General features: G+C 41.3%; 1 protein-coding gene across 1 annotated transcript in view; it reads left to right on the top strand.

The window, feature by feature from the left end:
• Positions 1 to 6,177: 6,177 nt before the first annotated feature.
• The window catches only part of GRM8 (glutamate metabotropic receptor 8), a 720,057-nt gene continuing 710,353 nt past the window's right edge, over positions 6,178 to 15,881 (top strand). Inside the window, exon 1 of the mRNA XM_002913413.4 lies at positions 6,178 to 6,969. Coding sequence (XP_002913459.1) covers positions 6,460 to 6,969 — 510 coding nt within the window. The 5' untranslated portion in view covers positions 6,178 to 6,459. The remainder of the gene's footprint in view (positions 6,970 to 15,881) is intronic.

The raw sequence follows: 15,881 nt of genomic DNA, 5'->3' as shown, positions 1-15,881 counted from the left end.
TGGAGTGATTTGAGGGACAGGCTGAAAGGCTACTGATTCATGATAACTCCTGGCTTTCACTTGTTACATTACTAGTCTTAACCACTATTAGATACATTTTTTTTGGTAAAGAAATTATGGATCTCTTGGAAATTGTCTTATAAATGCAGATGTTCCAGTTGGGGGATGACATTAATGCCTCTAGGTTTTGATACCTGTTAATGAATTACCTCAGTCCCTGGGGAGGGCCAGGGTAATGGGAGAGCCAGGTCTTAAGAGTGTGACTTGTAGGAGACCTCAGTACTGAGGGAGGGAAGAGATACAGGTCTGGGGGAGGAAGGTGCAGGTGAGCGCAAGTGGGAAGATATAGGACAGCCCAAGAAGAGTATGTGGAGATCATTGAGCTTGTGTGTTGCCAATTTTATACTTTTCCAGGCAAGATTATGTCTAAAGATAGAAATCTACCAGCTGTTTGTTGGCTAACTTTTCCAGTGGTAATGACCCTTTGTGGTAGAAGCTCTGAGTTATATCTTGTATACAACTTGGGAAGGTTTCCTATTGTCCTCTTTTCACTGCGGAAGAATGTCTTGTCACCACTTCCCTCAGAATAGCCCTTTGGATGCTCCAAGTATCCATGACCTTCATTCTCTAGGTCAGATGCTGCACTTCCATTGACTTCCTCTGGGGTCCTTCTTTCCAATTTTCCTTCAGTCTCCTTTGATTCTTTAGACACGTGACTTGTTAGGGTCTGGCCAGCTCTGAGTGTGATGGTAAAGTGGTTTTTTCAGGTCTTCTAAGCACAAAACACTGGTAAAATATTTGAGTTCCAGGACTGGTTGTTAAACTAAGAGTACCCCTATACATTCTTAAGCATGTGACAGTTTATAGAGTACTTTTATGTATATCATTATATGATTATATCATTTGACTTCGCAGTCTTGGGAGGTGACCAGAAATCATTCCTCAGTTTAGAAACAAAGAAACTAGTCCCAGGTGAAGTGACTTGCCCAATGCCATATAGTAAGTACTGGGGGGAGTGAGATTAGAACCAGGGACTTCTTGAACCCCAGGATACCATACTCATGTGCACATTATCTATCATGGTGTCCTGAACCCAAGGGGCATGAAGTGAGGAAAAGAACATAGCAGTAGTCCTGCATTTGAATTTGGACACATTCATATAATCTTTCTGTTTTTAGGTTCCTCATTTCCCAAATGGGGGCTGTGATACCAATCTTCCGGGTGTGTTTTGTGAAGGAAATGAGATCATGTGTGTGAGGCTCCAGGTGCCCTGTGGACATTCAGTGAATGTTGGTTTCACTCCCTTTGCCTCTTCTTATATGATACATACTATAAAAGTGGCTTCTCATTACTTTAACTGTGGTCTTTTTATGCAATAGCTATGTTATTGGAAAAAAACTGCACAAATTGAATTCTACTAAATCAGATTGCATTTTAAATGCATGGGGGATTTAGCTATTTAAAGGAAACCTGTGGTGAATTCTGTTGTAATGCAAATAATCACCCTCTAATTTATCTGTTTAGTAAGTCGAGCTTCTCATGTATCAGATTTTCTTAATATGGGGCTTGCTTGTACAGAGAGCTTTCACAACCCTCTCTCACTGATGGGAAAAAGTCACTCAGCTTGCAAACAAAATCAGTTATTGTGTTCAGCTGGAAAAGCCTTGCTCTGGTGTTTGAGCATAATCTCATTCCCTTATTATTAAATAATAGAATCTCAGAACGGGAAGCTGGAAGATACCTCAGAGATCATGTGATCCATCTCACTCATTTCACAGATGAGGAAATGGAAGCACACAGAGGTGAAGTGACATGTTCAGTGTCGCCACCCAGTGACCATCCAACAAAGATCCAATTCCAGGCCTCCGTTGCCAGGCGAGGGCTCTGTCTGGGGCCCATCCTCACTCTGGGACACACCCTCCCTCAAGATTCCAGGGCCATGCACACGTGTTGTAGCATAGATCGGAGACAAATGTGATGCATTTTCCAAAACAACCCAAGGAGCTGCAAGTGTGGGCAGTTTCAGGTGATTTGCAGTTTTGAGTTGATGACAGTATTCAGCTTAACCTTTTTGTTAAAGAGCTGAATGGAATCCAGCATAGGGATGCTGTTTGGCCTCTTTATGAGGGAAAAAAAAAATCACAATTCTTGGCTAATGATATTCCTCAGTGAGGATTTTACCGTATCATGTATTAAAACCACTTGCCAAGTGCTGGAGGAAGACATGCTAATAGACCTGAAGGGCCCTATGTGGGATGGTGGGTTTGTTCTCATTGGCATCAGGCTGGCCAGGAAACCTGGTTTGAAGCAGGGCTTTGGACAAACTGTATTTGATATCCTCAACCCTTTGAGGGATTTCAAAATAACTCTGCCCTTACACACTTGGGTCTTTGGTACAGAGAAGGTATGTAGAAAATAAAGAGAAACAGAATTCTGGGCCCTGGCCCTTGAGGGGCTGTCCTTACTGCTGGCCTTGTAGGAAGCAGACACACTTAGGAGGCCCCAGATTCAAGTTCCAGCCAGAGGCGTCTTCCCCGGGCCAGCAGGGACTTTTGGTGAAGTGCTTAGGATTTATGATGTTTTTTGTACCTCAGACAGACCAGGAGGGAGTGAACCTGAAGGGCTTCGAGGGGGTTAATGGTTAAGCCTCCTCACAGGTTGTGAAGGCCTTGCTGTGGACTCAGGAATAGTGTAAGGCATCTGCTCCCCTCGGAGGCTGATTTCAGCATTGCAGACCTCACACCTCCTTGAAGAAGTCCATCAGCACAGGCGAGATTTGTACCCATTCCCAGAGAAAGGTGCATTTGAGAGAAAAACTGCTTTATTCTAAGCCAAGCACAGAACACAAAGGAGAGCTATTTAGTTCTGTCGTAGGTAAAGGTCGTTATTTCTTAAAAGCTCACTGACTCCAAGTAGGATGAGTTCAGATTAAAGTTTACAAGACTTGAATAAGAGTAAGACTAGGCAATGTAAGATTATACAGTGAAACTGAATTTATGTGGTTTTCCACAAATTTTGAAATTTCTTTGTCCTTGAAATTTCTTTGTCCTTGAAATTTCTTTGTTCTTAAAATTTAAAAGGGAAACTAAACCTTTCAGTTATCGAGGGTCTGATTTTTATGATGTCATATCAAATTTTGAAGTAACTGTAATATTTCAGTATAAGTAGTTCTGATTTTAATTTAATTTCATTTTTTAAAAAAGATTTTATTTATATGTCAGAGAAAGAAAGAGACAGAGGCAGAGGGAGAAGCAGACTCCCCACTGAGCAGGGAGCCTGATGCGGGACTTGATCCCAGGACTCTGGGATCATGACCTGAGCAGAAGGCAGACGCTTAACTGAGCCACCAACTCGTCCCCTGATTTTAATTTTAAAGTGACAAAATTCAGTAAAAACCTCACCAACTGGGCAAATGTAGAAAAAGTTGCTCTGCTTTAGTGGAGAATGAGTTACAGACTAGAATAGCAATGACAGCTCTTGTTTACTGAGCACGTAACCCGGGCCAGGTGCTGTCATCCCTTTACAAACAAGAAAACCAAGCTTTCAAGAGGTTATGTGCCATTAATTCTATGTTGCAGGGGAGGGAACTTAAGCAGAAATTCAAGTGAGCTGTCCAATCAATAAAAACCAAAATGGAAGGTCTCATTTTCCATTTAAGTGCGTTCATGCACTAAATAAAACGAAGTCCTGCCTCACTGCTGCCCATCGCCAACCTGTCCTTAACTTAAAGCTCTAAATGGACCTAGGAGATGCTAAAGAAACTAAAAAATTATTACAAACACAAATATTTTTATAAGAAACTCAATTTTATTAATTCCAGGACTGTATAGTGAGTAGACCTAGGTTAATGCGCAGGGAAGAATGATTTGTAATTAACAGATGGACTGGTTTTATGTTTGCATAATTGAAAACCATTTATTCTTCTAAGTACTTAGGAGTGGCTTTGTGTAGTGAAGAAAGGCTGGTCTTTGGAGAACAACAGGTGTCCCTCCCCTTCCCTTTTCCCTTAAACACGTCTCTTTCACATATCCATTTATTCTGTGCTCTGTCAGAAAGGAAATGCTAAGGGTCAGCCTAGCTATGAGGACTTGGTCTCAAGCTCTGAATTAGTGGTTAGAGTTAATGAGGTTTTACTGTCTTATAACTGGTCTTCCTTACGAAACTGTATAACATAATCCTACATCTCTTAGTGGGTGGTTGATGTCATTTATGGTGTATCACTTAAATGGTTTTATCCAGAAAGTCAAGTTGACTTTCTGAGTGTTTCCTTTTGTGGAATGCCTGAGGTCAGGCTATTGTCAAATCACAGATTTTCTGAGGGAGAAGCAGCTGCTGGGAGAATTGCACATGAGGGAATATCAGTCAAGTGGTGAGAAAAATCAGAAAAGGACTAAGTATTTGGGGGCAGAATAGAGGGAATCTAGGGCTTAGTCCATGCCAGGAGGCAGGGAAAGCTTGTCCATAGGCAGAATAGAACCATCTCAGGAGAGTGGGCCATTGGCTGTATTTCTGAGTATACTCCAGGTATCAGCTCAGAAATCCAGGGCAGTGGGCTACGATGAGCCAGCCCCCTTTTCTAATCTGAAAGTGAAAAACGTGAGGCTTTCTCTGAAGGCTTTTGGACATATGTTCAGTTATCCTCTAGGGAGGCAGTATGCTTTCCTTTGGGCAGGGAGGATAGAATGAAAATTTTATGAACTGGAAATTAAACAAGTGAATGGAAAATACAACCAGATGTTGGTTGGCTAGGTTAGAGGAGAATTGTCCAAATTTCAGGTTTCAAACCCATGTATATATAAATAGTTAGAAACGAGCCTTAGATGAACCATCCTGCCAAAACAAGTTGGTGCTGTTTATTTGCTTCATTAGAAGTGTGTTTCAAATATCAGATTCTCTTATGTTAAGTCCTTGTTTTCAGTTAAGCCTTCTCAAAAGTCCTTTGAAAGAACCTCATAGAATTCTTTAAGATTGAAGGTCCTAAGCTTTTTCTCTAGATTTGCTGGTAGACGTTTTCATTTTAGGTTGTTTCTAGCCTTGATGAAATAACTGGTTTCCCCCCTGAGTCAGACAAAATTAAGAAGCTCTTCAATTGATCTCCAGCTCTGATTTGCTCCTAGTGATTTTAGGATCAAAGAATGTTTACTTTTAGCACTCTGAGAATACCCATTGCTTCTACTCCAACAAATTCATAGGACTGTCTTCACACATAACCCTCCTCATGTGTCTCATTTTCAAGTCTTTGTTTTGTTATCAGAGAACAATAAGATATTTTATACAAAATAGCTGACATTTTATGTTAAATCTTTTCACAAGCTATAAAACATATACATTTGGGGTCCTTGGATTGATTGAATTCCTTCCTCCCTCCCTTTCTCCCTCCCTCCCTTCTTTCCTCCTTCCTTTCCACCCACCCTCCCCTGCCCTCCCTTCCTTCCTCCTTAGTTTTCTTTCTTTCTTTCTTTCTTTCTTTCTTTCTTTCTTTCTTTCTTTCTTTCTTTCCTTCTTTCTTTCTCTCTCTCTCTCTCTTTCTCTCTTTCTCTCTTTCTCTCTCTCTCTCTCTCTTTCTCTCTCTCTCTCTTTCTCTCTCTCTCTCTTTCTCTCTCTCTCTATTTCTCTCTTTCTCTCTTTCTTTCATTGAATAATCACTTTTTCCCCACTGGGAAATCTGAGGCACCAAAAAATGTCATTAACAGATGACTGGCTTGTTGAATACATCACAGAAAATAAACTTTCATTATGATCTTGTGGACGACATTTAAATGCTAAATTCAGACAGCCGTAAAAAGTAAAAACAGATTTGAAAAGAAATAATGCCATCAATCACAGGATTTTTACATGCATGGAAATTGGATTTATTGAAATAAAATGGTAAATAAAAATACTTTGTGGCTTGGGAGAATCAACCTAGTTTCTGATACTTTTCTGTTCCTCTTGCTCCAAAAGTGTCATCAATCTTTCTGTTTAGACGCAGTGCAGCCAGGTGTTCAGAATCATAGGGGGACAAAAAAATTAGTTTCTTACTGAATAGGGGAAATGAAACAAACAAACAAAAAAAAGGAGGTTGGGTATAAACAGGGCTTAAAAATATGAAAAATGTAGACCCATTGAACTGAACACTTTTTTTTCCCTTCCCCTGCCCCCCCCCAGGAATAATTCTGCTACAGGGCTGACTTCAAGGACGTGAATTGTTGACCTCATCCCACCTTCAGAACCTCAGCTGTTATTCTAATTTTTGCACCATTTCAGGCAAGTTGACTTTATATGGAAATAAAATTGAACCTTAGGGGTCTGATGGAAATTCACTGTGACATTCAAATCAAGAAAACTTGCTGAAACCCACAGAGCCTTTTCCCCCATGGGCCCTGATGGTAGCCTCCAGAAAGTGCAGCCTCTGGTGGTCCCCCTTCTGTGGCAAGAATAAACTTTGGATCCTGGGTTGCAACACCACCTGTGGAGAAAATGGTATGCGAGGGAAAGCGATCAGCCTCTTGCCCTTGTTTCTTCCTCTTGACCGCCAAGTTCTACTGGATCCTCACAATGATGCAAAGAACTCACAGCCAGGAGTATGCCCATTCCATACGAGTGGATGGGGACATCATTTTGGGGGGTCTCTTCCCTGTCCATGCAAAGGGAGAGAGAGGGGTACCTTGTGGGGAGCTGAAGAAGGAAAAGGGGATCCACAGACTGGAGGCCATGCTTTATGCAATCGACCAGATTAATAAGGACCCTGACCTCCTCTCCAATATCACTCTTGGTGTCCGGATCCTTGACACATGCTCCAGGGACACCTATGCTTTGGAGCAGTCATTAACATTCGTGCAGGCATTGATAGAGAAAGATGCTTCTGACGTGAAGTGTGCTAATGGAGATCCACCCATTTTCACCAAGCCTGACAAGATTTCTGGTGTCATAGGTGCTGCAGCAAGCTCCGTGTCCATCATGGTTGCTAACATTTTAAGACTTTTTAAGGTAGGTAAAGGCATTGTCTTTCTGACCACTGTGAAAAGACAATACATTGTTCTGATTCCAACCACAGGTTTAAGAAGAAAGTGAACATGGTGAAGATGTTCACAGACCCTCTCAGGGTCACCAGGTTCCTCAAATAGAGGATTCTGTGACTGGGTTTATACATGTGTTGATTTACTTAGTTAGTTTGGATTGATTGTGACTTTTTTTTTTTTTTTTTTTTCCTGAACAAACAGGTGATAATTTCTGTGACATGCTGAGTCCTTAAGATCTTGGGATATCTTCCTTATTGATGCTCATTATAAGTCAAAGCAAGTGTTTTTAGAGAGTATAATGAAATCTTAGCACATTTTTCATATAAAACATTTCTGTGGTGTTTGAGATATAAGATAATTTACTTGGTGAAGCTTCTTTAAAGTGGGATGCTCTGTTATGACAAAAGTTCCTGTGTGAAGAAACAGTATTTATCACTAACGTGTGGATGGGAGTGACATCCTGGGATATAACATGGCCATAAAATTGTTGGGTTTATAATGGCTACAATAGACTAGAACCTCATTAATTCAGACTGCTGTGATGCAGACTTGGAATAATTATATATAATTCTTACTGAGTTAGAAGTTCAAGTTTGGGGGCACCTGGGTGGCACAGCGGTTAAGCGTCTGCCTTCGGCTCAGGGCGTGATCCCAGCGTTCTGGGATCGAGCCCCATATCAGGCTCCTCCACTATGAGCCTGCTTCTTCCTCTCCCACTCCCCCTGCTTGTGTTCCCTCTCTCTCTGGCTGTCTCTATCTCTGTCAAATAAATAAATAAAATCTTTAAAAAAAAAAGAAGTTCAAGTTTGGCAGGATAATTCAAGCCTTTCTGCTATAGATTTGATGATCTACTACCTATAATTGCATTTGCATATTGAATAAAATTGAAAAAATTAAATAATGTATGGAATAATACTTTGAAAAGTATGAAGTGCCATAGAAATAGAGTTGTTGTGACTCACCATCTTTCATTAACTTTTGCATGTAGTTTATTTGTATCTATTATGTAGTGTTCTATAATAGACAACTTTATAAATCAAAAATACTTTTCACCGATTTCTTAGTGGGACATGAATTTTCCAACTTAATCTGAATTAATGAGGCTTTGTTTTATATTGTGGGAAACTGTTCCTCTGCATATTAGATGTAAAAATATGAAAGGAATATGGAGAAGTTGGACAGGGGTCAGCCATAGTGACAAAAATGAACAAACCGATGGAAAACTTCACAAAAAAGATGAAAGAAATTGAATCAAGGACTCTTGGTTTGGAAGATATCTAGGGGCACCGCGTAGTCTGGCTCACTTTGTATGCTGGAATGCTCTTTGTAACCTCCCCTAGGTGGCTGTCCAGCTTCTGTATGAATCCCTTTAGTTTAGAGGACAGAATGCTAAGAGGCAGCTTAATGACTATTTTCAGATTGATGAAATTTTCTGAAATGAGGATGCTGCTGAGCAGAAGCTCTCTGTGTCTAAGGGGTATTGAAGAGACACAGAATGCTGGAGACATTTGGAAGGACATTAGGAAGAGCCTCTTGGCAATGAGAAGGATACAAGATTAAAATAGGCAGCCAAAGGTGCTCTAATTCGTCATTTCTAGAATAATTTCCCTTGGGCTAGCTGACCCCTTATGTAGAGACAAGATGAAGACCAGGATTTTCCAGATGTCTCTCCACATCCTGGGATCTAGAATTTCTTCCACAAGCCTCAATTCTGAGCTACATGCCATTTTGTGCTCTGTGACGGTATTTAGTTTCAGCCACTTTCCCACCACCTTTTTTCTTCTCTGACTTGATTTCTTTTTCCACTTCCTCCAAAGCATCTCTTTTCTGTTCTTAACTCAGCGACTCTTGCTCAAAACACCCACTTTTCTTTTTCTTTTCTTTAATTTTTTTAAAGCTTTTAATTCTTTAACATACAGTGTTCTATTAGTTTTAGGGGTACAATATAGAACAATTCTGTACATTACTCAGTACTCATCACAATAAGTTTACTCTTTAATCCCCATCACCTATTTCACCCATCCTCCTTCCCCCTACCTCCCCTTTGGTAACCATCAGTTTGTTCTCTATAGTTATGAGTCTGTTTCTTGGTTTGTTTCTCTCTCTTTTTTTTCTTTTACAACACCCACTTTTAGAGAAGAGGGAAATCTTCATGAGGATCTTCTCCCTTCCGTTACCCTCCCTTATACACTGATTCTGGTTCCCATCAGTCCCATCATAATTCCTGTGAATCCCATCTCCTTTCAATAGTCTGGTGGCCAGCCAAAAGTAGACAAGGATTTGAGGAGTGGAGCATTGGTGATAATTGCTTATCTGAGCTTTTTAAAGCATGTTTACATTAATTTTACATTAATAGAATCAGCTTACTTGTAAAATGGGGATAATAATATGATGTTAGGTTTTTGGATGGATTTAATGAGAAAATGCAGGTGAAGGGTTCCACCAGTACCTGCCCATGCCCTTCACCTCCTTGAGCTGCCGAAGGGACCTTCAGGCCACTTGAAGGGTGGATTTGGTTTTTATGTAGTCTGGATCTGGCTTCCCTCTGTCTGTTCTTCTGTCATTGACTGGCCAGCTCTCTCTTTTACTCTTTTGGGTAGTTCTGGAGGGACCTTATTTGCCCAGGTTGGGGAATTACCATTGACTCTTTGGGCAGAGTCCCGTGTTCCAGGTCAACTCTTAAGACAGTGGTCAGCACATGAGAGGGTTGCTCTTGCCACCCTTGACCAAATCACAGAGAGTGGGTGACTTTTAGTCGGGAGGGGGTGTTGGCTATGGTAAGTATCATCACTCCAATCAGTACACTGGCACAGAGTGAGCATTTATTATGTGGAAGCAAATGTATTTATTAACAAATTCCTGGGGCTTGAAAAATGTGTCTTTCAAAAGTCAGTGAGAGACTATAGGTGCTTAGCCTGTCTTTTAGCTGAACCTAGAACCACACGAATGTGAATTTGATAGTGATAACTTTTGTGGTTTTGGTACTTCAATTCACTTTGATGATTTATGTGAGCCTCCAGCCAGCACTCTACACTGGTATTAATCATGAAATGATGGTAGTCATTCTTGGAATAGAAAATGTTTCACTTTATGGGTGCATGTATTCTATTTAAACATGTATGTTAAGATTGCCATGAAATATTAGAATAGTTAGCAAAGGAATGGTTAGCAAATCAGTGCATTGGAGATTGGCTTACAATTTCTTTTTGAAAAGTAATAGTGTGAGTAAGCCAATGCTATGACTTAAATAAAGGTGAACATTTAGGACAGTTTTTTGGAGTTTGGGCCCCTTCAGAATGGCATAACACCCATAGAATCTAAAAAGATGCACAGATATCAATATATTGCCACTTATTTCTAACTTAACGGAGTTAAAAGAAGGTAGAGCATCTTGGTTTGAAAATACACAAACAATGAAAAGTGATGATAAAGGATGAAAAGGTCTTAATGAATTTACTCACTGTCCAGCTCAACAATAAACATTAGTTGAGGTCTTTAGAGTGTAGCTGGAACCTGTTTTAAAATTCTATAGAAAATGCTTGTGCTAAAATTGGAAGTAATATCCAGATGTCTTAGTTCTCTTTTTTTGGACAGCCCTGGAATAGCCTTGTCTTCACATGCTGTATCTGCCTGGGCTAAGTTGTGTAGGAGACAGAGGCCTCCAGGCATCTCTCTCTTTCTTCAGCCTTGTTCTCCCTGTGGCAGCTTCTCCTGTCCCCCGTATCCTTCTGTGTTCTAATCGAAGCCTGGTTTCAGGAAAGGAGCTCTGTATTATCACTCATCTGCATATAGTATGTCTATGTTTAAGTCAGGAAGATTCCATTTTCTGCAGGATCATCAACAGTGGGATGAAATGATTTGTCTTTGTGTAGGGGATTCAGGCATCAGTTGGAGAGGTTCATTTAGCTCCCCCACCAGGGACTATACCTTGTGGGTGGCCACCTCCTTTGCCCAGGAGTACAGCTGGCTCTGCTCCTCTCTAGCGGGAAGAGATGTTGTTCTATTTTTGCTTCTCTTCCTATTATAACCCAGAGACAAATGAAAAAAAAAAATCAGCCTCTTTAACTTCATAGGAGAGTTGGACAGGGGGCTAGAGCTGGAAGCTGTCCTGTGGCCTCCTCCCATAAAACAATGAACGCTCTACTAAACCAGTGACTTTCATCTCCATAAGGTGAGGTTCATACCCTTCTCTCTCCTTATTGCCCCAGTGGGGGGTGTTGGCTTATCAAAATGACCTCACAGGCTTTTCAAATGACAGGACCCAGTGTGTGAGTGTATGCCTCCCTCAGCCCCCTGGGAATCGTTTCTATGGATTGAAGTCCATTTCTATGGATTTCACATTTCTTAGGTGTGTTGGGAGTGAAAACAAGTTGGAGAACCAGATGAGGACTTTAAGGATCTGAACTTTTTAGAAGCGCTGCTGTGCCTTAAAACATACATATGTCATAAATGGGTTAATGTGAGGGCAGAGTGGTCACTTAGGTGACTGTTTAATCCTTACAGCAAGTTAATGGTTTCAGATAATAGTGGTATCAATTAGGATAATGTGACATGTAATTGCAGAATAGCAAACTCAGAACTGCTTCATCCTATGTATGCAGAGGTGAAAATGCTACCCCAGTGGTTCTTGTATTGTGGAGAGACCAGTGAAAAGAGGGGCTGAGCTCTCAGAGATTGTGTCATTTAGAAAGAATTAAAAAAGAATAAAGGGGCCTTTTGGAAATGTTGACTGGGAAGCCCATAATTAAAATTTTTTTAAAACAAGTTTGAGGAATTTGCATATGTTTTATAAAGAGCTCAGTTTTTTCCCCTTTTCTAGAACATTTTCCACCCCCTCCTTTAAATTAGAGCGATTCCGTTCCTCAAAACACTAATCATAACTTACTTTGAGCAAGGATTGAAGATTCTAAGTTAAAAATAGCACATCAATGTTTGCAGGTAACCACTCACATCACATAGATACATCTGGGTCATAAAAGGACAGTCTCAGATATAATTTTTCTCTCTTGTTTTCCAGTTAACTTTACCTGAGAATGAACTTTCTACTCTTGAAGGATAGGAGTTAAGTAGTTTTTAGTGGATACTTCCTAAAGCAATCAAATGAGACTGAAATAGAAATCCCCTTGTGGAGTGGATAATTTCTTTACATGTGCAAGTGGTCCATGTATAAATGGCTAAAATTGACTTTAAGGTTAAGTAAATGAAGTACAGTGAAACATCTCATTACCCTGGAAGCCTTCACCTACCTTGCGATGTTTACAAAGATCTGTTTCTTTCAAGAAACTCTACTAATTGTAGCAACCACTTCCATAAAGCCAAGCATTTTTGTGAGTTATTTATTGCATACAGTGGGCTTTATTAAGTGTAAACTCCGATGAAGTGAATCTGCCATATTCATGCTCATCTTAGTTAGACGGGCAGATATATGAGCCCAATCAATAAACTCAGCAGGAGGTAACATTTCATGTTAAATATTACTTGATGGCAAATAGATAACGGCAAATTGAAAGATAAACTCCTTAAGTCAATCCTTTGCCTCGGTAGCAAGCTCTAATTTAACTTTGTGAAGAGCCCACTCACCTCAGATGAGAGGTGAGGGGTACTCTGTCTTGTAGTGGCTCTAAGTGGGAGTATTGGGGGAAGTGGGCATTGTCCATGGTCACTGGCACTGAAACTCGTAGCCAGATATAAATATTTATAGCAAATATGTTTATATATAAAATATATATATATATATACACACATATATAAAATGCAGACTTGGTAATGTCACTTCCCTTAACATTCTTCAATGGCTACCATTAACTCCAGGATGAAGTCTACCTCTACTTAGGGAAGTCTTTCCTCACTTCTCTTGATGAGATTAACTTTCTTTGTTATATGTAACAGAGCTCCACTAGGGCAAGATGGTATCTTGATACATATGAGGATATGTATCTTCTGCTTGTTGCTGTATTTCCAGCACCTAGCATGGACCTGTCTGGGAAACCAGTAAGTGTTTGTTCAATGAATGAATGAATGAACTTTATCTCTCTACCTCCTCCATCTCTACTCTCTCCCTCAACCCAGTCCCAAAAGTTGGAAATAATCTGTGTTGGGTAGATAGGATAAAAATGGAATTTTATTTATTTTACTTTTATACTCTTTGAGAAAAAGGAACAGAAGGAGGAAGAAGGGGGGAAAGAAGGAGACATAGTATATTTCGGGAGTTACTATTTTAATGTGCTTCCACATTTTCCTACAAATTCACATTTTCTCTAAACAGATTTTTAAAATTAAGTAAAAGACATGAGCACATTCTCATTTTGAAAAGTTTAAGCAATGAATAAGTAAATAGTGTAAAACAGAAACCATGTCTAAATTCATTTTAATAAAATTATATATACAGACACATAATTTTATTAAGAGATCTATGTCTTGTGACTTTTTTCATGTAATTTTATATCTGGGAGACATTTCTGAGTTGGTTAATATAGTTCATCTCAGTAATTTTCAAACCTGACTGCATGTTAGCATTATCTGGATAGCTTTTAAAACAATATGGATGCTCAAACTGTATCCAAGACCAGTGAAATTGGAGTGGAACCCTGGTATTGGTATATTTTAAATAATTGCTAGGTGATTCTGATATTTGTATAGGATTGAGAACTAGGAAGCTTTTTTTAAACAGCTGCTTAGTTTTTTATTATATGAACAGACCATTATTTCATAAATTGCTTAGTGATAGGTTACTTCACTTTGATTTCTTAAGATCATTTACCTTTTGAAAAAAAAGTTAAAACAATGCTAGTGGCTCATCTAAACACATTAGGTCCAGAGTGAATTTTGGTATGATAGGGCCCCTTTATGGAGCAACAAGAGGGCTGAATTAATGAATTACCAAAGCACCTTGGTATAAGGCAGATTCGCCCATCATCAACTATGGCTTTTCATGACATGAAGTAACTTAGAGTCAGTGTAGGGGTCATGTGCTCAGAACACTAAAGGAGCATCAGGACTGTAGTTGGGTGAAGTGGATTTTTAAACTTGGTGAACTTAATCTTTTTTTTTTTTTTAAAGATTTTATTTATTTATTCGACAGAGATAGAGACAGCCAGCGAGAGAGGGAACACAAGCAGGGGGAGTGGGAGAGGAAGAAGCAGGCTCATAGCAGAGGAGCCTGATGTGGGGCTCGATCCCGTAACGCCGGGATCACGCCCTGAGCCGAAGGCAGACGCTTAACTGCTGTGCCACCCAGGTGCCTCTTACTTTTCTTTTCCTTAGCCGTGAACAGTCTGAAATCCCACCATGGATACTGAAGATATCTTAAGAGATTACTTAGTGATTAATGCCTATCTTTTGAGTGTTTTAAGTAATGAGGTTGTTTTGAAAATAGTGAGGAGAGAATGTCTTGTGAATGGATGCTCTTTATTATTTTTTCTGTCTGTGAATATTTATTAAGCATCTCTGATATGCCTGGTTAAGACTCATCTACACTGTGGGGATAGAGAAGGAACAAGAAAAGTGTGTGTACTCAGGGAGTTTACATTCTGGTGGGGGTAGAAAATATGAGGTATACAAACGAATAGAGACAGCCAGGGACAATGTCATAAAGAAAATAAAGCAGGAGGGCAAAGACAGGGCATGAGCTCAGGTGGCAGGGAAGACCTCTCTTTGAGGTCATGGTGGAATGATAGGACAAAGCCAGTCAGTAAACAACTAGGAGAAAAACATCCAGATGGATCTTCCTTTTCCCCAAGCTCCCCTCAACCCAGGCCCTGGTCCAAGAGTATCTCAAAGGAAACCAAGTCCTGGAGAGGGATGCCCTCCCCTCCCTTTATTATCAAGGTTTTCAGAGCCAGGATAGACCTAATACAGGAGACTGGGATGGGAGAAGATCTGTATGGCCCCTTCCCGTCCTCCTGGCTGTGGTGCCGCAGGCTTCCTCTGGCCAGGGGCACAGGTCTGACTCCCTGTCTTTTGAGAAACCTGGTCTGTCTCCCTCACTCAGGTGTCCTTCATGTCTCAGGCCAAGCCAGACCCCAGGGCTGAGCAAGCAGGTGCAACAGTGCCGTGTGCTCGGATAGGCTTCTTGGTGCCCCAGGAGCACTGCCACCATGGGTGGGGCCTCCTGAGCATCCTTCCTGATGTGAAATCCAGGCCCTTGGGAAACCCAGGGGTGGGACTGGCCCTCAGGATTTCCGAGAACATGACCACACCAAAGTGGATGACCCTGCTTCCCAGCAGGCCAGACAACACCTTAGGAAGATGTGAGCCTGGGAAGCCGCAGGAGGGAGAGGGGAGCCATGCAGCACAGCAAGACTCCCAGGGCAGGTGGGCAATCAGGGGCTGGAGGTTTCCGGGTCTCTTCTTCCGGCACGGTTCATCACGTCCAGGCCAGCCATGTAGTGGGGGGGCTGTCAAGGTGGATGACACTAATGAGAGACTTGAGCACTGTGATAAGGGTGGTGATCCGGAGGCCCACTCGGAAAAACCCACAGAGCCAACTAAAGGTCCCTCAGAGACATTGAACAGGTGGAGGAGGCAGAAGAACTCATTTCCAGCCAAGGGACAAACAGAGCAGGCTTGATTAAGGGCTCGAGCAGCGTGTCCGTGGAAAGCATCCAGAAGTCCGCTGAGCAAGTAGGGGGAGGAGGCCCTGAGGGGCAGCAGGGCATGAAGGAGAAAGAAACCATGGTGAAGGCAATCTGGGCATAACCTTGGGATGGATGGGACAGTCAGGGTGGGATCAGAGAGCCTGCCCTAGGCCCCTTGCCCCCCCCCCCCGCCGTTGGGCCCAGACCATGGGCAGCACTCACTGATGAGGTTAGGCACATACAGGAAGATGTTTTCGCTTGGCATCGGGGCAGCCCCCTTGTGCCCTCTGCACCCCCCCCCCCC

This window comes from Ailuropoda melanoleuca, chromosome 1 (assembly GCF_002007445.2).
Source record: "Ailuropoda melanoleuca isolate Jingjing chromosome 1, ASM200744v2, whole genome shotgun sequence".
NCBI classification, from domain to species: Eukaryota; Metazoa; Chordata; class Mammalia; order Carnivora; family Ursidae; genus Ailuropoda; species Ailuropoda melanoleuca.
This window is presented reverse-complemented; position numbering and strand designations above follow the sequence as displayed.